This window comes from Sceloporus occidentalis, unplaced genomic scaffold (genome assembly GCF_023333645.1).
Source record: "Sceloporus occidentalis isolate IW3139 unplaced genomic scaffold, rSceOcc1.0.p SCAF_1, whole genome shotgun sequence".
In the NCBI taxonomy this organism is placed as follows: domain Eukaryota; kingdom Metazoa; phylum Chordata; class Lepidosauria; order Squamata; family Phrynosomatidae; genus Sceloporus; species Sceloporus occidentalis.
In genome coordinates, this window is record NW_028316981.1 from 97,916,087 (window position 1) to 97,934,395 (window position 18,309).

General features: G+C 40.5%; 1 protein-coding gene across 4 annotated transcripts in view; it reads right to left on the minus strand.

Moving 5' to 3' along the window:
- Positions 1-18,309, minus strand: part of TCF7 (transcription factor 7) — a 154,801-nt gene that overhangs the window by 40,051 nt on the left and 96,441 nt on the right. For all 4 annotated transcript variants that reach the window (XM_089530237.1, XM_089530228.1, XM_089530247.1 and 1 more), the window contains exons 4-5: positions 11,336-11,468; positions 5,681-5,771 (exon numbers count right to left, since the gene is read on the minus strand). In XM_089530237.1, the coding sequence (XP_089386363.1) occupies positions 5,681-5,771; positions 11,336-11,468 (224 nt within the window). The remainder of the gene's footprint in view (positions 1-5,680; positions 5,772-11,335; positions 11,469-18,309) is intronic.

The window sequence follows — 18,309 nt, forward strand, 5'->3', positions numbered from 1 at the left end:
TAAGAAAAAGCTATTTCCTGTATTAAGGTAGTTTGAAAGCCTCATTCCAGAACAATGAATCTTAGGAACCTTCTGAATACACAGTGTTATGGTTTATGGGCAGATGGAGGTCTCTGAAGCTTCCATCTCCATCTCCTTCCCCCTTCTCAATTAAATTAAATGCTACTAAAGTTTTCAAACATCTGGAAAGGGTGATATAGCAAAAGGAAAGCATGCAGCAGGATTTTACAACCATGTGCAGTGTTTCAGAAATGACTAGGTGTGCTGTTACCATATATATTATGATCAACATATTCCTGAAGATCCTTACAAATATCAGAATGGCATACTTAAACTACCTTTTGTACAGGAATTTAATATAGATGACTCAGCATGTGGGGTCATGGTCTAACCAGGGTTTCACAATGTTTATTTAGGGACACAATTTATTTTTTTTATTATTTGCTGTGAAAAATATATGTTTACAATGAATGGTGTTTCACCAGCAAACTCAATAACTGCAGGTGCTCTGATATGCCATTAGGACACTTCATTTAATTTTTTCTGAGAAGTCTAGTTAACACTTGGATTTTTTTTTTTACTACACCTCCTAGCAAGCATGTTCATTGGTCATAGAAGGGCCTAGTCTGGGTAGGAACTGCAGAACATGAAGGAAGGAAAGGTTAAATACCTTCCTTTTGCATCAGAGTCCTGACAAAAATGGTTCCTCCTGGGAGCTGCTGTTTCCCTGAATGCAAAGGGCAATAGCTTCCTCTACCCCCAGTGAAATGATGGGGGAAAAATACGGGAAGAAAATGGTTAACTCTTCCCACGTGTCAAATTTCATCCCTGATCATGTCCAGAAAACTATTTTTTAAAGAAAGATGAATGGAAACAAAAATATACATATGTCAAACCTGTGCTTAGACAATCTATAGCTGTAATCCTAAACACTCCAGCATATTGTAGTAGATCTGCATTCAGGACTATGTTACAGTTGGCCTTTCACTGATTCCAGAATCAATCACAGCATCACTTTTGCCTTCACTGGCCATTCTCTGCCTGGTGAGAGTTGTGAGGGATCAGAGAAGAGTCTGGCTATGTTCCTGTTGCTGCTGTTGTTGTGTGCCTTCAAGTCGTTTCTGACTTATGGTGAGCCTAAGGTGAACATATCATGGGGTTTTCTTGGCAAGATTTGTTCAGAGGAGGTTTGCCATTGCCTTCCTCTATTATTATTATTATTATTATTATTATTAAGCGCTGTAAATTTACACAGCGCTGTACATACAATCTTTTTAATTAGACGGTTCCCTGCCCTCAGGCTTACAATCTAAAAAGACATGACATAAAAGGAGAAGGGAAAGGTGGTGGGGCTAGTAGGCTAATACATATAAAGTACATAGCAATACAGGAAATGGTTCGATAAAACAGGCACCAAAAGAACATCAAATAGCAAGCGATAATTATGCAATGCCTGGGAAGGCTTCTCTGAACAGGATGGTCTTCAACTCCGTTTTGAAGCTGGTTAAAGAAGTGATGGCTCTTGCTTGTGCGGGAAGAAAGTTCCAGGAGTGAGGGGCAGCAAGTGAAAAGGGGCGAATCCGGGATGGGGCAGAGGAAATCCTGGGCTGGGATAGCCGACCTTGACTACCAGAACGGAGGGCCCTGGTGGGAAGGTGAGGAGAAAGAAGGTCTGATAAGTAAGGAGGGGCCAGCCCATGGAGGGCTTTAAATGTCGACAGCAGGAGCTTGTACTGAATACAGAAAGGAAGAGGGAGCCAGTGAAGGGATGCCAACACAGGAGAGATGTGGTCAGAGCGGTGGGCGGATGTGATAATGCGTGCAGCTGAATGCTGGACAGAGATTAAAGGATGGAGGTGAGAAAGAGGAAGCCCAGCCAGGAGGACGTTACAGTAATCGAGTCGTGAGATCACTAGGGCATGGACCAGGATCTTGGCAGTAGAGGCGGAGAGATATGGTCGGATTTATCCTCTGAGGATAAGAACATGTGACTTGCCCAAGATCACACAGTAGCTTGCATGGCTGAACTGGGAATCAAACTCTGGTCCCCACAGTGGCAGTCCAACACTCAAAGCACTACAACATGCTGGCTCTCACTCCATGCTGGCTCTTGGTAGCCAAGTACAAAGCGATTACATCTTCTGAGGTGCACTGGAATCTTCCAGAAGCCTCAGCAGATGATGTAATCTTTTCACATCTAGCTACAGCAACATAGCCAGATGCTTCTTTGATCCCTGTACCTGCACTTCACCAGGCACAGAATAGGCCATACAGCATTTACATACAGTAAAATGTGCTTTGGTTGAAGCAGAGTGAGGAAGAGAAGTCCAGCCTCTGATTCTATTAAAAAGAGGTTAAGACTGACTTATGTCTGAGTATGCCAGCCAACGCAGTCTAGAAGTAGTTTTCTCTGTTTGGCACTCTAGATACAAAACTTGGAAAACTTTTTTTTGTTTGTTTTTTGGACAACAGCTCTCCAAATCCCCCAGCCAGTATGATCAAAGCATCTCTTCCAAGCTCTAATTTACAAGTCATTTTCACAACCGGTGTGTAGTCCATGGGAGTCAGAGGGATGTGGAGGTTAAAGAGACAAAAGGGGACTTGGGAGAACCAGGCTCTGGCACTCACTGAGCCATAAAACTCACTATCTGACCTTGGACCAGTCTCTCTCTCTCTCTCATTGTCAGCCTGACCCATCTCAAAGGGTTGCTGTGAGGATAAAATAGGGAGGAATAGAGTCACATAGGCTGCCTAAAACTCACTGGAAGACAAACCAGGATATCAATGGGACAACAATAACAACATAGGCTTAAGCCTAGACTGGGGCACTAGGCTTGCTGAAATCAAAACATTGGACACCTAAGTGGGTTTGAGGGAAATAGACACTGATTTTTTTAAAATGAAGTACTGCCTGTAGGACAGAATCTATCTTCTGATCCATGATCCAAGGCAGTCTTCCTCAACCTTTGATCCTTCAGACATTGGCCACTGGCCATGCTGGCTGGGAATGATAGGAGTTGTAGTCCTATACAGAAGGTACCTGTCTGAGGAAGGCTGACCCAAACTTTCAATTAGGTATAATATTTTATCTGATCTTTCTCATTATTATACAATCCAGAAACAAACAAAAGAAGTAAGCCATTATCATCAAATCAAGAAACAAATTGCTCCCCTGCCTTCTGCCATCTCCACTTAAGCTTTCCTTTGCAAAAGCAGGTTGTACATGTGGCATACTACTTCTCTTTCTATTCTTTCTATTTTTGGATCCACAGTTCCTCTTGTCCTCAATAAATGACCCTTTTCACTATATGAGTAGTTAATCATCACTCAGAATGCAGCAAGTTTAGGACAGAAGCCATAAATCTCTCGTTTAGATTTCTGTAATGTGCTCTACATGCCACTACCTTTGTACCAAGTTCAGAAGCTTCAAATGGTGCAAAATGCAGCAGCCAGATTGGTCACTGGAACATCTAGGTCAGACCATATAACACCAGTATTAAAATGTCTTCATTGGCTGCCGATCAGCTTCCGGGTGCAGTACAAAGTGTTGATTATTACCTTTAAAGCCCTACATGGCTTGGGCCCGAGTTCCTGGCGGGAACACCTCTCCCTACAAAATCCGCCCCGCACTCTCAGAACAACCGGGAAGAACTTATTAGAGTATGTAAACACCAGGTTAACAACAACTTCCCACAGGGCATTCACTGCCATAGCCCCTAAATTGTGGAATGGCTTGCCGGAGGAGATCCATCTCATTGCCACCTTAGATGCCTTTAAGAAGGCACTTAAGATGGATCTCTACCAGCAGGCATATCCACTCAATCTGTTATAAGACAGTAAAAAAAAAAAAATGCTCCACCTCCATTCGTAATGGTATGTATTTTAGATGATGATTTAGTCAATGCATAGTATTGGTAGTGGTGTTACTGTTTTATTGAGTGTATTTTATATGATATTGTAGCTTTTATTGTTGTAATGTTGTTTTTATTGTTGTAATCCTGCCTCGATCTTCAGAGAGAGGCAGGAAATATAAATAATAAAATTATCAATCAATTAATTAATTAATTAATTAATTAAAAAAAGAAAAGAAAAGAAAAAGAAAACCCCAAACAATATAAATCATAAAATCTGAAGCCCTGGGTATCTTATTTTGGCATGAAGCATCCATTGACATGAAGCATCCATTTGTAATCAATTATTTAGTTATCTGCACTGTGATATGTTTTTAATGCTTCTTCCTTAGGTGATGCACTTGACATTTTTATGTGTGTAACTACAGCATACAGTTATACCAATTTTAACCCACTTTATATTATCATGCCTCTAACCTATGGAATCCTGGCATTTATAATTTTGGGATGTACTAATAATTCTCTATTAGACAGCTCTAGTTCTCCATCCCCTGAAACGCAGCAGATAATTCCAACTACCCTACCACACTAGAAATCCCAGGATTTCATAGGATGGAACTGCAACACTTAACTTGGTATCAAACTATATAGTGTAGATACCTTCACATAGTTTTGCCAGCTGTGACAGAAATTCCTGTTTGTGCACAGCAATTAATTAAGAGGAAGAGCATTGTTCTTTGAAAGGCTTGCACACAATAGTCTTGTGAAGCAGAACTATGCTTACTGACCAGATACAACTCATTAGAGCCTCTATATATGCTTCATCTTTTTGCCTACCACAGACTAAGACATAAATCAAGCAGACAAATCCACATGGCTAGTGGGCTGCAGATTAACTCAATGGTCTACTGGCTTGTTTGAATATCTTGGGCCACTCCCCTTTAGCCTGATGCACTTCAAAGGGTTGCTGTTGTGAGAATATATGCCACCCGCAGCTCACTGAAGGTGAGATGTTAATTCAAGAAATAAACATCCACAGCTTCATGCAGTAGGTACAAACACACACACACACACACACACCATTTTAAACATTCTTAATCATAGGAAACAAGTCAGTCAATAAGCCAGTTTGGAGAGATACTGATTTCAGTGTGTCATCATAATTACTATGACTAAGCAGTTTATGTTCTTTTCCCATCCATGGAGGGAAACCCACTTGCCAACAGCATGTGATGTAAGGTAGTCACACATCATATACCACACAGCTCACTAATAATGTTATAATGTGCTGTTCAAAAAAATTATTTTTTGTCATTCTGGAGCTGTCATCTTGCATGTATATTAAGACCCACATTGGATTAACCATTCACCTTTGATAAAGAAGGAGAAGCCTTATACAGAACTGCATATTTAAAGACAGAATTTAATATAAATGGGATAGTATAGCAGTGCTATTGCCTGTGTGCATTTGTCTATATACATACTATTGTTTTAGTGAGAATAATCTAAATTCTATGCTCTACCTTGTGCTTCTTCACTATGAACATTTCAGAATGGCAGCATAAGGTCCAGTCATTAAAGGATTCTAATCAGGTTCCAATATCACAGTTCCTGATCAACGTAGGAGAGCAGGAGAGAGAACCAACATCTCACTCAACATTAGATTTTTCCCCATTCAGAGCAGTGCAGAAAATTATTCATGATGTCCTGAAATATGTGCTGAATAGTATATATGTACAATTGTAGACCTTTTTGGAAGACGATTGATGCAATTTGGACAAGTTTATTGGATTTGCCCCTCTCCTCTGTTATAGGTCTCAAATACTTACCATCCCATAGAAGGGGTTATCTGTCCAACCCCACCAGGAGGGAGGGAATAGAAACCAGATATATCTGATGTTTGAGATGGGCGGTGTACACCTGTCAGAGAATCAGAACATTAGAAAATCTAAGCAACTATTAACTTTAAGACACATTAACATGAATAAAATGATCTTTTAGAATGCCTAATATGTTTTCTTTTAAAAAATCAAAACAGTATTCAATAACCAGTATTAATGCAACTATTTTCTCTCTGTTTATGACCAAAATAAATAACCTTAGTCTTTACTAACTGTTCATATTCTTTTGAAGGAAGATAGCTGGCTTGTGGGGAAGGCAGTATGAGAACTAATAGTGGAGAAGAATATAGGAAGTGATATACTCATATTACCCAGAATATAAAAAAGAAAAAGAGGCTACAGCATAGTCAGTTGAGATGGGACACTGAAAGCGAGGGAGTGAGTAAATCCAATGTTTGTATGAAATAGGGAGGAGCCAAGAAAGTGAGTTGGGAAGCCCTTGATTCAATTTCACCTCTGCTGCAAACTCATAAGATGGCTTTGGACCATTCATGGTCTCAAGACTTTATTGGCAACATAAAGATAAAAGCACTGGCCTACTTCACCGAACTGTCAAAAGGATTACAGAGATAGCGTGCATTAAATACCTTGAGTGCACTATATAGCGTATTATAATTACAGTACAAAGAAAATATCAGCAGGTTAACCAACTGATTTCCATACATGGGGTTGGAAATGTAATTTGCCTGAGCTCAGATTATGTTGTCATTTGATGATGTGTGAGAATGAAAAACGGGTGAAGTGTTTTGCTAGTTTTGGTTTTAAAATCCACTCCAAAGACACATGCCATGTGGTAACATTCAGAAGAGATGAACACACCAGCCTTCTTTCCACACTACATCTAAAGAAAAGAGGCATCACAATCTGGAAGGAGGTGTTACAATCTGGCCACATCCAGAGACATGTCCTAGATCTGTGCTTCCCATTCAGAATGACTTTGAACATTGTGATATCCAAATGCATCTGAGGAAGTAGATTTAAATCGATGAAAACTCATGCTACCAACTTCTTTTGTTAGTCTCAAAGGTGCTACAAGATCTCTCTACATACTTACTCTACAGACTAACACGGCTATATCTTTGAATTGTGATATCCTGTTATGGGAGTCTTCCCACAGACATCCCACAAAAATAAAACCATAGCATAGGAAGTAAATGGCTAACAACATTCCCACAATCCAATTTTACTCACTGGCAGGGGAAAAAAAAGCAGGAAAATGTTCCCTTCCATTCTTAAAAATTCCAGTCTGTGAAAATGAATTAAGGAAGTTTCCTTTTTCTTACACAAGCAGCCTTATCACATAAAGGATGCCATGAATGTACTTTGGCATGAGTTCAGTCTGTGGGAATCCCAAAGCTTTAGATAGAGAATCATACTAGGGTATCATCAACAGTATCAGTCACAGTCATAACTTCACTGAGTGTGAGCAACAGAGAAGCCATTCCTCCTCAGGGTAGGCTTTTTTATGGCTTTACATTCTAGAAACAAGTCTCTGAGGTACACTCACACACTTTCAAAGCCTCTCAGAGAGTCACGGGACTCTTCTGTGGGCATGTTCAAGGACAGTTGAATATAAGGTGCTTTGTTGCTATATTCCCAGAACGGCCCAGCAGGATTTGAAGTTTCCCCACATACCACTTCCTGACAAGAGTTGGATATTTGCCCTGAGAAGAATTTCTTGTAGGTTAACTCTTTCTAACTTGTTTTATTTTTTGTTCTTTTGGGCTCAATTTATTTTGGAAGCTGGTAGGCAATTTAAAAGACTAGATTTGCTGAAAGTGTTTTCAGCTGGAGGAGAGCAGGAGAAAAATCTCATGAGACCTGACAAGCATCCTCAAAATTTGCATAGGTATTAAATAATTATACCATGATAAAATACTCTTGGGGGCTTAAGATATCAGCACATTTCCAGTCTGATAATCATTTCTGAATCAAGCAAATGTTTGGCAGTATTCTGCATGCTATGCATTTTGCTTTCTTACTGCTTAGGTGCTTGGGATGGAGGGGTGCAAAATAAATGGGTATTTGGTATTGTTGTGTGTCCTTAAGGTGCTCCTGAATCACTACACTGAAATCCCAAAATTTGGGAATCAGAGTCTTGTGGTTTGAACACTGGACTATGATGCTGGAAACCAGGGTTCGAATCCCTGCTCAGCCATGGAAACCCACTGGGTGGCATTGAGGATGTCACATTCTCTTAGATTTAGAACTTTATCGCATGGGGCTTAAACCGTTCCCCAGCGCGTTCTAACGGGGGCGTGCACGGAACGCAATGGGCACTGGATGGGGCCCAGAATGCGACTTTACCGCACGGGGGAACGCTGCCGCCGTCGCCACCACACGTTCCCATCGCGTCCCAATTCGGTTCCAGAGGGCGCCATTTCTGGGAACTGTTTCAAAGCGTCCCCAGAAATGGCGCCCTCTGGAACTGAATTGGGACGCGATGGGAATGTGCAGCGGCGGCGGCGTTCCCCTGTGCGGTAAAGTCACGTTCTGGGCCCCATCCGGTGCCCATCGCGTTCCGTGCACGCCCCTGCACGCCCCCGTTAGAACGCGCTGGGGAACGGTTTAAGCCCCATGAGATAAAGTTCTTAGTCTCAGATGAAGTCAAATGCAAAGCCCCTCTGAGCAAATCTTGCAAGGAAAACTCTTATGGCTTTAGGGTTGCCATAGGTCTGAAATGACTGAAGGCACACAACAACAACAGTTACAAAACAAAACAACAAGCTGCTCCAGAGAGTTAGAAAGAGAAATTGTTGTTGTTGTTGTTGTGAGCTTTCAAGTCGTTTCCGACTTATGGAGAACCTAAAACGAGTTTATCATGGGGTTTTCTTGGCAAGATTTGTTCAGAGGAAATTTGCCATTGCCTTCCCTTGAGGCTGAGAACACAGGACTTGCCCAAGATCATCCAGTGTGTTTCATGGCCAAGCTGAGAATCAAACCTTGGCGTCCAGAGTCATAATCCAACACTCAAACCACTATGCCATGCTGGAGAAATACTACATATAAAACATCTGTTATATTTCTCAAGAGATATTTGCTTAGGAATGCCTCACTGAGAGCAGATACAAATGTCCAGGAAAAAAGGTCAAGTGGTATATTAGGGGTGTGTGAATGCACATGGAGAATCATTTATTTGAAAATATGCTCATATAAAAGGCTTTGAACCTGACAAGAAAGAGGCATGAAGCAGCTAGCGGGCATTTTGGGGAAAATATTGTGAATTCATTTCCGTTTCATTCACGATATCGCTTTTTTGAGCAATTGCTCTGTGAAAGCTATTTGCGGTTTATTCATGGGATTTTACTTGTTGCCAGATTTCCCATGATTCTTTGGGGTGAGTTTACTTCCAGGCTTTGTTGTGCCCTGTTTAAAACAGCTTCTGTGGCAAAGAGTGCTTTCCTTCCCATTTTCCCTTCTCACTGGCACGTGCACATGTGTGTTTGTGAGTGGTTTGTGTTATTTATGGGAGTTTGCAACTGGACACTTCAGCCTTCCTCTCAAAAACTTTCTGGGGCAAAGAGTGAGTGCTTTCCTCCCTGTTTTCTCTTCTCTCTGGTGTATGTAAATGCACTTGGAAATGAAATATTTGTGTGTCACTTCTGGTGACGTAACTACTGCTTCTGTGTGCATACGCAAAAAAGTTATTTCTAAACCCTTAAGGAGATTTGTCCACATTTGTGTGAAAACTAAATGCACTTTCTACCCACTTTCTCACATTAGTAATGAGCTTTTAAAGTGTTATTGTGCTCTGCATGTGAAAATCATTTGTGTATTTGCACACTTTTCTGGGATGCGGACGCTTTAATAATTTTTGGGATGGAAGCATGTAGGTCCCTGTGTGATAAACTCATATGAAAGGAAATCAGTCACAACACACTAAACAGTGCTGGGGTATATTTCTCACTTGTTTCAATGATCTTTGAAGAAATGCCTGTGAAAACTCCCCTGAAAAGAAGAGAAAATGCTTTTGGCCCCAGCTTCGTCTAGACAGACAGCTTAAGGGCACACCTTAACACTGTGAGATAAAATTTTTCATGGCTGCTTGTGTGACCAAGACCAAAACTTGCCCCTGAGCCCACAACAATCACATGATAATTCAGGGGCCAAATGAGATGAGAAACAGGAGACATATGATTATGATCTCCCATGTTTTTATTTTATTTTTAAACTAATAAACAGACTTCCTTGGAAACATCATGGTGGGAGACTCTTTTCCCTTGTCCTTTGCCTGAAAACATTGGAAAGCATGACTACACCTTCTCAACTATTATTACCTTGGGGTGGAGCAAGGAACACAGACTCTAAGAGCCCTTTTATGCTAAACACAGATAACACTATGATTCCAGTATAACAGCCATGGCTGCATCCTATGAAATCCTGGGATCTGTGGTTTGGTCAAGGGCACCAGAGGAGCTCCCTGGGTGGAGATTTTAAAGGTTCCTCCTCTAAAATGCAGTTTTATATCCATTCCATAGGTTGTGGCTGTGGAAGTCAAAAGGAAAGCATACTGCTATAATTATTTAGTGTGAAAGGGTCCCTGATTTCCTTCCACTGACCCATCACAGAGTTAATGACAGACTGTGTGCAGGACTGTTGAGGGTGTAGGTAAGGTTTATTAAGGAAAGCGATGAAAGGAGTTAACACCATTTCACAGAACACTACACTTTTCCAATCTTCAAAGCAGCCATGTGGGTTGCCCACTCACTTTTAAAAGCAATAAACTAAACTAAAATATTTAAAAAGTAAAAGGTCCTAATTCTGATTCTTCGTTGATTATTAACTTACTGTTGTCACCTCTCTGGTAATGCAACAAATGGACATTTGAGTTATGTGTAGTATCATAATTGCACATAGCCTGGCACAGTTCCTTTTTTGGAAAACAGCTCTCAGAATTCCCAAGCTCTCCTCACCATGGGTCAGAATGGCTTGGAAAATTCTAAAAGTTATCAACAAAAAGGTCTGTGCTTTACCAGTAATACCACTAAACCAAGATATGTTCAGCTGGCTTTCACCACATTGTTTTATCTGTGTGAATAACTTTTACTCCTCCGGGTGCTTGAGTATGACTATGCATTATATTCAAGCATGCATTGAAGACTATGTATTACATTCAACCACACATATTAGAGCATCATTTTGAAGAAATTAAAAAAAGTAATAAGAGATTTGGTGTATACGTGTGAGAGACATCTGGAACAGAAAAGCAGCAAGAACTTAACCCTTTCCCCATATGCAGCTTCACTGCTCTCCAAAACCCTGTTCAGTTTCCAACTTGTAAACTGTCTCAGTCTATCTGTCTGTCTGTCTGTCTGTCTGTCTAGCCATACATCCCCTCTGGGCATTTGTGTGCATAAGTGCATTTGTGCCCCAATATGTTGTTTTCAGGAAGACAACTGGAGTGGTAGGCAAAATGGATCCATTTGGCTATGAAGAACAACTGGAGAGCGTATGTTTGCAGGCACTGGTATAGTTAAATGCTAGACTGGCCACAAGCCCATGTTCAGCCTACATTTGCAATCCATGCCTCTTCTAAAATTACTTCCAGACCACCCAGCATCACAGAAGAAGCATGACAGTTACCTTGTTTCTGATTGATGTCAGCTGGCAAGTGTGGTGAATGGGAGCCATGGCTGAAATGCTCATTGCTGTACGGGATGAGTGGGGTGAGTGGATGGACACCATGGGACGGCTGACCAACGGGCACCTTGTTGGACTGAAAAACACAAGTCAGAGGAATAAGATGTGAGGAATTCTAGCCTTTGAACTTTACAATCCAGGAGACAGAAAATAAAAAAAAGGCATCCAAAGATAACTTTCTCAGGCTACATCCACACTGCAAACAATCCAGTTTGACACCACTTTAACTGCCATGGCTGAATGCTATGGGATCCTGGGGATTGTAATTTTGTGAGACATTTAGCCTTCTCTGTCAGAGAACTCTGATGTCACAACAAACTCCCAGGATTCCATATCATTCAACCATAACAGTTAAAGTGGTGTCAAACTGGATTATTTCTGCAGTGCAGATGCAGCCTCAGTGGCTAAAATGTCAGTTGATAGCCCCACCTAGAATAGACACATCCATTGCTAAATGGAAAGTCAATACTTACAATAATCCCGCTGATATGATATCATAGCTCTACTCTAGCTGAGACTAGCAACTGGAGTTAAGTCTAAGTATGTTTCAGTGTTGCTGCCTGTGGTAGTGTCAGCATAAAGACCATTCAACAGATATCACAGAAGGTTTAGAGATGAATCAGATGGAAGAATACACTTCAGCTTTTATAATAATGTGGCAAGTACTGAATTCATGCCCAGTTCTGTCTTTGCTAGCGGGGATGATAAATGAACTGCAATAGGCCTAGTGAAAAGGGAATTCATGTGTTCACTTATCATGCCATAGTGCAGGGGTAGAGAACTTGTGGATGTCCAGACACTGTCATATTGTAACTCCCATCAGCCCATAGACATTATAGGCAATAGTGTGGTGCACAGGTTCCCTATCCCTGCTCTGTCATAGCCTGAATACATGGTACTCTGGTATGAGAGTGCTTGCAAACATCTAGACAAGTTGGTATGGCATGATACTCCAGTGTCAAGTGTTTGTCTTCATCAATGCACCTAAAATAGCATACTACCATCACAGGGGCATATTTATTTTGGGAGTGCTAATGGGAAGAAGCAAGCATACTTGTACATACTGGTGATGAGCCACCATGCATCTGCCAAGCTACAGGCCTTGAAGTGCTCTTTACACATAACTATGGCTCCATGCAAACTTTTCAGCCCACAAAACTGGGGCAGCCTTCAAAGGTTCATAGTCATGTGGACAAAGTCATTGTGTAGGACTTTCTCATAGAATTAGTTCTCTCTCTCTCTCTTTGTCTGTTAGTGCAATGCTGAGTTCGTGGAAAGGCCCATGTGGTCTGCCTCACCCTTGAAAAATCATGCAGCAGCACAGAATAAGCCAGGGGAAATGCAGTTCCCATGGCACTGCTGCAAGCTCTGAAGAACAGCTCGGCATGGGAAGTGTACAGGCACATTTGTTCCAACCCACGCTTTGTGGGTCATATCTGATGTACTAGCAATCTGTTGTGGCTTTGGCTTGTGTACTGCATCAAGCTCAGATGTTCTGGGACTGACAAGTCCAATCATAGATAAATGATTTCCTAATGTGAAGCAGGACTCCTCAAGCCAGTGGTTCCCAACCTTTGGTCATCTATATGTTTTTTAGACTTTAACTCCCAGAATTCCTGTTGGCCAAGCTGTCTGCGGCTCCTGACAGTTGAAGTCTAAAACACTGCGAGGACCACAGTTTGGGACCCACTGGTACAAACTATTCCCTCCGAAACCTTTTCTTCTATGGGCCCCTTCTTGTAATATAAGGGCCTCTGTGCCAGCCCCCCACTCTCAAGGAATTTCAGTTCAAAGAGGAGGGCAGAGACAAGTGTGAAAAATAAGAACACAACATCTAGTTGCTGGCTTAGTCCTTACTAAAAGAGTATCAGATAATATATGGCAACAATCCCACTGTTTTTGTTGTTGTCCCCACGTAAAAGGAAGAAGTGGAATGGAAGGCATGATTGTGAACTGTCAACCCTTTTCAGCCACAGCAAACACAGAGGAACCTGTTCTAAAGGATGGAAAAAGGAGTGCTTGTGCTAATGGGCAAATGTACACACCAGCTTTCCTGACTGCCTCAAGCATCCCTGCCATTTTATACTTGCCCAGTTTCGCCCATAGTTGCCTTTAAATTGACACTGTCTTCATCAAAAGCAGAAAATTCAAAGTTTGTCACTCCAGAACATAGAAGGCACTCATAAAAGAACTCAGTGAAAAACAATAAGCATTGTGAGATGCAAAAATATCATTCTACACCAAAAGTTGTAGAGCTGCTTCATGTATAATATTATTTCAATGTGGAAAAGAACGTCCAAAAGCCAGTCCATGAAACTCAGCTTGATACTGTTACATATGACATTCTACTCCATGAAGTGTACATATGATGTCTATATACTAAAGATCTAACTGCACATTTCAGGGTATATGTAGCTGTCATTTACCATCATCACCCTCATATTTCACCATTTTTTATTATATGCCTTCAAGTCATTTCCTATTTATTGCAACCTTACGATGACCCCATCAACAGGTTTTTTTTTTTTGGGGGGGGGGGGCTAAACTTCTTCAGAGGGGTTTGCCTTTGCCTTCTTCTGAGACTGAGAGTGTGTGACTTGCTCAAAGCTACCCAGTCAGTTTCCATGGCTGAGCAAGGATTCGAACTCTGGCCTCCAGAGTCGTAGTTCAAAGTTCAAACCATTACACACATGAACCTGGCTCTAACTCACCATTAAAGTGTCACAAAAGAAATGGGCAGGCTGACATCACTGGGTGTTTTTCCTTGTAAGTAGTAGCTATGCCAGTCTGTCCCAGTAAAATAACAAAGAATCTTATGGCAATTTAAAGCAGATTTATTCTGGCATGAACTTTTGTGGATCAGAGTCCTTTTCTTCAGATGCTAAACTGAGCTTAGTTTTCTCTTGCCATCTGCAAATGGCATCCAGTGAACTGAAACAGATCAGAGAAAACAATATTATCACCACTAAGGCACCCAACCTCTGCTGAAGGTGGGGGGGGGGGGGGCAGAGCCTCAGGCAGCCATAAATCAGTCCAGTGTTTCACTGTGAAAAAGGCAGCTTTTGCAAAGCTGTAGGTGCAACGGAAACTATTGAGCCAAGCAACAGACTATACTTACTATGGAGATTTTATTATGCCTTATTGTATTGTAGGACCTTTTGTTGTTTGCTATGGGTTGGTGCTAAAACAGTAATATTGTTTGTTTGTTATTGTTGCATTATTTATGCCTGTAACTTCTCTTTCTTCCCTCTTTCCAGTACTTGAGCGCCCCAGATAAATGATGAGCATCCAAAGGCTCTCACTGAGTCCTTTAGAACAGTGCCTCTCAAGTCATCTGATGTGGGGACTGGCAATTCCCTCCCCGCATGTGCCGGGGATCAATAAAGTATTTATGCCTAGTGGTTAGTATTCACATGTTAGTGGAAATAAAATTCAAACTGTGCTATACAGTGGGCCCTTGGTATTCGCTGAGGGCTGGTTCCAGGACTCCCTGTGGATACTAAAATCCGTGGATACTGAAGTCTCATTAAATACCATGGCATAGTAAGCTAGTGTCCCTTGTATAAAATGGTAAAATTAAAGTTTACTTCTTCGGAATTTATATATTTTAAAAATATTTTTAAATTGTGGATGTTTGAATTCATGGATTAAAAAATCCAGGGATATGGAAGGCTGACTGTATTAAAACAGGTTGCCAAAAATGTATAGATTTGGGAAACATTTTGTTAAAATGCATGAATTAGGATGAATGCATGCTAAAATCTATATGAATTTTCATGCATACTTATAACCTCCCACTCTCAACATTTGGAATGAACTGGCTGTAAATTAATAAACATGAGTTCCATGAGCCTTTAATGAGTGATGTGTTTTAATATGTAACACTTTAATTCTATTTTAATGCTCATATTTGTACGTTTTTAATTGTATTCTTTTAAATTGTAAGCTGATTTGAGTTCCAATTTTGGGGAAAAGCAGGACGACATCATCATCATCATAATCATCATCATCATCATCATCAATATTACTATATTGTTGTTTGACATGTGTTTAATAACATTCTGCTTTAAATAGTCTAACCAAGAAGTGAAGAGGGAAGGCTATAATGACCTGGCTAAGTGATCATATTTAACTAGTAGGTGTTGCTTAGCAGCTGCCTTGTCAATGGAGTGCTGAATCTGCTGTGGGCTTTAGTATGAACTTCAAAGGAACTATCCAAAATACCTATGCTAGTTTGGATTTAGGTTTCAGCTACTTGGATACCTTCTTTAAAATGCCAACTGAAACAGATTTACCACCCAACAGACAATGTAGACACTCGGTGCTACTAACAATTTGCCTGCACACAACTTGGTTGACCAAGTTGTGTGACTCTGACCTTGCATAAACAGCAAACTCTGTCACTTCAGTATTTTTGAGCTTTGCCTCAGCTGACCCATAAAGCAGCCACTTTAACTAAGTGAAGCAGGTATTGCTTTGTCATCCAATAAAGTAAGTTTCACACCCTGTATCTTCTCTTGGCAGATTCAGCTATGGCATAGCTGCTGTGCCTCAATTTGCTATGGATTTAATTCCAGAAAAGTTTCCCTGCAAGAGTTCAGTGTGACTTAAGTATGGGCATTCAGGCAGTCTACAGGTGGTTAACTGGTAGTTCAACTGCTTAGCACCTTCCTAAAGGTCTTGTGGACACACACCTGCAACATCATTTCTGTTATTTGCCAGACACATAATTTCTTTTATTTCCTTTTCAAAGAGATAAGCAGGTACCACCACAGTCAATAAAAACTACACCCATTCTAACCACAAATTTCAAATGACATAACAGACAGTGGGTATGCAGTTTCTGTGGTGAACCTCTATCTTGGCAGGGTCTGCAAAGGTGTGTGAGTGTGTGCCCTGGGAAAGACAGCTGCGTGCATGGGAAATCTGAGAGTGTTGTAAATTCTGTGTGTAGTTCCGAAGAAATTTAGGGTTTGGGTTTTCTTTTTAAAAGGAGGCCATAATATAAGCAATTCATATCTCAGAGGCAAGGTAAAAATGTATACAGAAATTGTTCTATGATCCTTTTATTTGACTAGGTTTACATCAGAGACAGTTCCTGCCCACTGACCTCATGTACTGTAATTGATGGCTTCTGTATTCTAAGTAGAGATGGGCAAACCCATCTGCTTTAGTTTTTAAAGCTTTCTAACTGTTTGAAACACAAGTTTATTCTATCTCATTTCAACGATGGGGGAAGGGAGTAAAAATACAGAGAAAAATTCACAAGCATTTTTGTATATTTTTCTGCTTCTATACCAACTGGCAGGAGTGCAGAATAAAACAGGTATCATAGCAGATATGTAGGAAGACATGTACATTAACAAAAATGCATGAAAAATAACATACAATTTTCTACACTTTTCAGTCAAAGAAAGTCACTGCATTTTATATTAGTTGTCATCAAAAAGTAAATCTTTGGGTAAAGTTCTTTTGAAGAACTTGGAAAAGTTACTTTTTTGAACTACACGTCCCAGAACCCTGCGTCCATCATAACCATGCTGACTGAGGAATGCTGGGGGTTATACTGTAGCTCCAAAGAGTAACTTTCTTGAATCCTTTGGGGGGGGGGGGCAGCATCCATCTATATGATCTTCTCTTGAAGACAGCAACTCCAGAGCTGGTGGGTTACATCTGTGACTATTTAGATATGTACAAAACAAAAAACTGGAAAGCACATATTCATAGTTGAACACTGAAAAAAGACAAAGCCCCACATGCTATACAATGGTCAAAAACTTTTAGTTTTTAAAAAGTCCAATGTGTTTCAGTATAACCACCAACTGGCCTTTTTCAGGGGTTACTTGAGCCTCAGAAATTTCTACCGCTGCAGTCTGCACCCTATTCAAGTGAACATTTGACTATTAGAAAAAAAAGATATGTGCACAGGAATCAGGCTAAGCAAAGAGTTAAAACTGGAGAAGCAATGGATAACAATATACTTCAGTGGATGAGATTATATAGACAAGCTATAACACAAGTGTGTTCTCAGAAAAAATGCACTAGATAGTCATGGTACTTGAGGCTCATGAAACTAGTGAAGTAGGACCTTCAAAGTTCCCAGGTTCAGTCCCTGCCTGAAACCCCAGAAAGAAGCTGGCAGTCAGCAATACTGACCTAGTATCACCTGTACTGAGCTTGGGCCAGGGATCTGATTCTCTAGACAGAATAAATTTCTAAACCGGAAAACAGAAGTTTCTTAATGCCTTGGTGGTGCTAAATTAAAGCCATATTTTTGGATGCTTCAAAAAAATCACTGCAGCCAGTAAAAATGCTCAGGCATTAGGTTGATTATCTTTCTTCTGGTGAGTGTCTCCTGACACATTCATTTGACAAACCAGTGACCACGATGTCCTGTAAAAGCAAACTATACAGAATATACAATCATCCCCACTTAAGAAATTTTCTTGACAGTTTTATGGTTTAAGTCTGCCTGATATGTAATTTGGCAAAATACAAAAACAAAACAATGAAACAAAACCCAATTTCCTTCATTGCTTGTAATGCTGTTTAAGAAACTTACCCAGCATGCTACTGAAATGCTTACAATATATAAAATAGATTTGGGCTACTAATCCATATATGTCTGCTGTTACATTTTTAGTTAAGAACTATTATTTTTATAATATGCAAAACTCCTGAGGCCATTTAAAACAATGCCTAAATAAATAAAATCTACACCATAATTAACTAAGTCAGTCAAGGCGGCAACAACAATACCAACAACAGTAATTAATAAGTAGCCCAGAAAACCTCATGCTTTCCTTTAAAAAAAAAGTTACTCTCCTAAAAGTTGCAAGAGAACTAGTTTGTGGGCTAATTTGTGCTTGAGGCATGATTTCAAATGTGCTAATCATTCACACTCACTACATCGGCTA